The sequence below is a fragment of the Amborella trichopoda genome, chromosome 13 (genome assembly GCF_054954075.1).
Source record: "Amborella trichopoda isolate Santa Cruz 75 chromosome 13, AtrichopodaSantaCruz75HAP2 v2.0, whole genome shotgun sequence".
Classification (NCBI taxonomy): Eukaryota; Viridiplantae; Streptophyta; class Magnoliopsida; order Amborellales; family Amborellaceae; genus Amborella; species Amborella trichopoda.
In genome coordinates, this window is record NC_142348.1 from 4939603 (window position 1) to 4944319 (window position 4717).

The 4717-nt window shown below is 39.8% G+C and overlaps 1 protein-coding gene across 1 annotated transcript; it reads left to right on the forward strand.

Moving 5' to 3' along the window:
* Positions 1-537: 537 nt before the first annotated feature.
* On the forward strand, positions 538-2650 carry LOC18428780 (zinc finger protein ZAT9). The gene has a single exon (XM_006838078.3). The coding sequence runs from the start codon at positions 1144-1146 to the stop codon at positions 2254-2256; it is 1113 nt and encodes a 370-aa protein (XP_006838141.1). The 5' UTR covers positions 538-1143; the 3' UTR covers positions 2257-2650.
* Positions 2651-4717: the final 2067 nt, after the last annotated feature.

Here is a 4717-nt window from a genome sequence, read left to right on the forward strand (position 1 = left end):
CAAATAGCAACGTTTCTCTCTCCCAACCCCAAAAATGAAAACAAAATATATGGAAAAGTTTCTCTCTCATAACACACATGCATAGAATCACCAAGCCCCCCGCCAGGCCAGGGCTAGGGCTAGGGTTAGGTTTGGGTCGAATAAAAAATAAATAGAAAAAAAAAAAAAAGGCCAGGATAGGCCAAATCAGGCCGACACTAAGGTTGGCAACAGGTTAGGTCTGATCGGACCCAGACTCTGACCCGAATAGTATTTGGGTCTAGGTTTTGTACTCGGACCCGACCCCGTCGGGTCTAAAAGTTGGACTCATACTCATACCTGTAACTGTTGGATCTAGGTTTATCTTGTTGTGTCTTTGGTCTCGTCGGGTCGATTGCCACCTTCAATATGAGTTTTTTTTTTTTTTTTTACCATTATATATTCATATTATTGACAACAATATCATGATTACCCGTCATTAGATTTCAAGTCACATGATTTATTGTTTAATAATTAAAGATGACTACGAGTTCTTATTGTATATGATCATTAATACATTAAAACGAATAGAGCTCGAAATATTTTATCTCCAATAGTTTACAGGTACAGGTTGGGTCCAACCGGACCCGGACCTAAATAGTATTCGGGGGATAGGTTTTGGATCCAGACCCGACCCACCTGGTCCAAAAATTGGACCCATACCCAGACCGGCGTTGGGTATACCCAATGGGTCACGGGTCGGTTCCCGGTCCATTGCCACCACCCCTAGCCGACATTGACCCTAGCCTTGTCCTTGGGCCACAATATGTGGCCCAATCCCTACTTTTTAAGGCCAGGCCATTCGGGCCGGGCTCTGGAGCCTATTACCGGCCCTGCACGCACACCATGCGCGCCCATAGAGTTTATAACAACTGTCCCCTACACCCACAAAATAAAGAAAGAACGAAAGCAAAAACTCTCTCTCTGTCTCTCTACAAAATAAAGTAAACAAAAAACTCTCTCTTTCTCTCTCTTCGGTCCCACACACACTTTTAGCCCCCGGCCTTCCTTACTTCCTACTCCGAAGCTCCACCCTCGCTTTTAAAGCTTTTCTTTTTCCTCTCTCTCTCTCTCTCTCTCTCTCCTCAGGACCTCTCTCTATCTCTATCTCTCTCTCTAGAATCCATGGACCCGACTCCCCACACCTGCAAGCACTGCTCCAAGACCTTTGCAACCTTCACAGCCTTAGGCGGCCATATGCGATCTCATTCCACCACCTCCACCATCACCACCACCACCAATACTAATCCCAACCCTCTTCCTCTCTCTTACTCTCTCAGAAACAATCCCAAGAAGACGCGCCCTTTCGTTCTCTACGACTCTCAGACCTTCACCCCTCGCCGGAATTCTCATCCCCCAAAGAATTCAGGCCGAAAATCGGGCCAAATTCCCTGCAATTCCGGCGACACAGATACCGAGATTTCGAGCTCCATCTCGGATGCGGCTTCAGTTGAGGAAAACGTAGCTGTGAGCCTCATGCTCCTATCAAGAGGCATGTATGACAACCCCAATTCACCTAAGAATAGATTTTCTGGTGAGTTTTCCGGCGTTGTCCTGCCAGATTCCGGCGTTTGTGAATCATCAGAGCCGTCCAAGAAGAGCAAGTTTGAATGCAGTGCTTGCAAGAAGATCTTCAAGTCCTATCAAGCTCTAGGGGGTCACAGAGCTCGACACATGAGGATCAAAGGTATCTCTGCAACTTCAATGGAAAATGGGGAACTTTTGGGTTGCTTAAATAATCAAGAAATTGAGGAGGGGAAGATCGAGAGCTCTGCAACAACAATGGAAAATGGGGAATTTTGGGGTTTTTCTAATAAGGGGGAAAGTTCCAAAGAAATCAAGAAGATCGAGGGCTCCCCTGCAACTACAATGGAGAGTGGGGCGATCTTGGGTACTCCGAATAACCAGAAAGCCCAGGGAAATCGAAGAAAGATCGATTCTTTATCCGCAACAGCAATGGAAAATGGTCGAATTTCTGGATTTCCCAACAAAACGAAAATTCACCAGTGCCCTTATTGTTACAGGGTTTTTGGCTCTGGTCAAGCTTTAGGAGGACATAAGAGATCGCATGGTGCATCAGCTAAGCTTGGATTGAAACCACCATCAGAGGCAGAGAGTGTTCTTGATCTGAACAAACCAGCGCCGGTTAATGAAGTTGAAGGAGATGCAATCAGTAGAATCGAAGTTATGGGGGAGGAAGATGAAGTAGGTTCGAGCTCGTTTTGGCGGGATCAATGAGAAATCTGGTGAATTTTGCGGTGATCAATGAGAATTCCGGTGAAACTCCGGCAACTTCTGTACATTCCGGCTGTGATAGCCCAGCGAGCTTCACGGCTACAAGATCGGGTCGTGGTGATTTTACCAGAGATGAACGGCTGAGATAGTTCGAGATTTTCTCGCCGAAATTTCACAGGTAATTGTTTGGGTGCTCTTTTATATTTTTATTTTTTGGGGGTGCTTTTTTTTTTTTAATATCCTTTTGATGATTAAAGCATATAATTTGTTGTTTCAACTCACTGAAAATTGTATTTACATTCTTTTCTCTTCCTTTTTTTTTTTTTTCCCCTCCTTTTTTGCATTTCTTGATGGCCTGTGTTTTTCTTTAAATGCATTTTTCGTGTTTTTCTTTAAATATATTTTATCTCTCTCTCTCCTCTGTCTCTCTCTTTCTCTTTCTTGTGGGGAATTTGACATTTACCCTAATCAGCTAATTAGACATGCTAACCTTAGCTGTCTAATCACATCTACTAAATAAATAATTGGGGCTTAGTTTTTAACTCTTGTTTTTTTTTTGCATTTTTAATTTAATCTATGCAATTTTTCTTATTAATAAATATTCTGTACAAAAAAGAATCATTCCACTCTAGAAGCTTAGGAACGGTTTGCTAGTAAACTTTACACTCCTTTAATTAAATATTAAATGAGTTATTAAATGGAAAAATCTCATGAATATCGTTAAGATTTGGTGTTATATTGGGGTAGTTTTGTACACTAGATTAGTCATCACTGTTCATTTCGAATGATGGATGGTTGAGATGAACTTTGCTTGGGAGGAGAATGTTGCAGGAATTGTTCAACTTCACTGTCCATCACTGAGAACGGATGGCTGGAGCACTCCGTGTCACGTAGAAACAACTTCTTGCATGAATTTAGCAGAGGCCTTGGCCCTAGCCCTAGTCCTAGTCCTAGTCCTGTAAGAGCCGTGCCAAATGAGATAGAAATAAATAAATGAAAAAATAAAGGAAAGAAAGATTGGGTCAGACCGAACTGGCCTGGCTCGGCATGTCCTACAATGGTGGTTAATCCACCCCTTCGACTAGGTCGGGCAAGGCCAACGACCCATTGCCAGCACTAGCTTTATGTTAGTTTGAGCTATAGTTATCAAGACCGGACTGAACCAACGATCTAACCACTCGGATTGTCGACTGATGTTTGGCTGGTATGGTCTAGAGTAAAAATGATGTTCGATCGATTTGGCCAATCTAACTAGCCAAGACATGTTAAAGTTGGGCAGTTTTCTCCTAATATATTTCATGTTGAAAAACATTTACATAAGGTGTCAACCTTATATTATTGAAGTAAAGTACACCTCAAAATTCCTTTGGAAAAGAGCGTTCTTACGTTGTAAAATCCTCTAATTGATCATCTCAATCTCAAAATGTATGGATATGAAGAATAAAAAACATTTCAAATATAAAAAATAGTGCATCTTGTAATATGTTATCTTAATCGTTTATTTTTCATATTTTCAAGTGTTAACTGGATCTATATTATTTTTGAAATGTTAAATTTCATTGCTAGGAATGGAAATAAAATTTCAAGCTATCATAAGGTTTCCGACCCCAAAATTATGTGTCTATACAAAATTTAAAGGTTCACCTTACTTTTATAGTACAAGGAGCATACCTTATATAAACCTCACCCTTCCATATTTCTATGCTATTATGTGTATTTTTTAATATATTTTTCAAATTTGGTCTAACTGATTGAACTGGTAGTTGGTTTTGACAATACCAAACCTCTCACTGATTCCGTAGTCAATCTGATGATTTCTAAACATCAAGGTTCATCAATTGTAAATAGGAGTTAGTCTTTTCACCGTCGATTATAAAGAATGGGTTGTGGATCCGCTAGCGGCATACGGTATGCGTTTATGATTTTCTTCTCTTTCTTTTGCCTTTAATGTAGGCTTTTAATTTAAGGGTGGTTTGTATGATGTGTGAAACTTATACTATTCAAATAAGGGGCACTTCAAAATTATGCCGAAAATATTGTTTCGGTGTCGCTAATCCTTGTGATTATATGAAAATCTATTGTTGCCCCCGACTATAAATTTTAAAGTTTTCCAGAAATGGTGACGATCAAGCAAATCTATAAAAACTTAAAAATCTTGAAAATGGATAGTCAAGATATTGTGTTAGATGATGAACTATTTTTAGGACTACAAATCGTCTTTTTTTTTAAAGCAATGAATCACAAGGCCGAGATGATTGATTTGAGGGTTTTCCAGCATAAAAACAACCTTCTCTAGTGCATTTTTTTGTGGTGCACCTTACAGTATATTTATCAAAGATTCAAAATACGTATATGAGACTATTCAACATTTTAACCATTCGCAAGTATTGACTTATGATCACATAGATTTTGATGGCATTTCGAAATTAAATAAATAAATATGGGTAGATTGTTAAATAGTTTT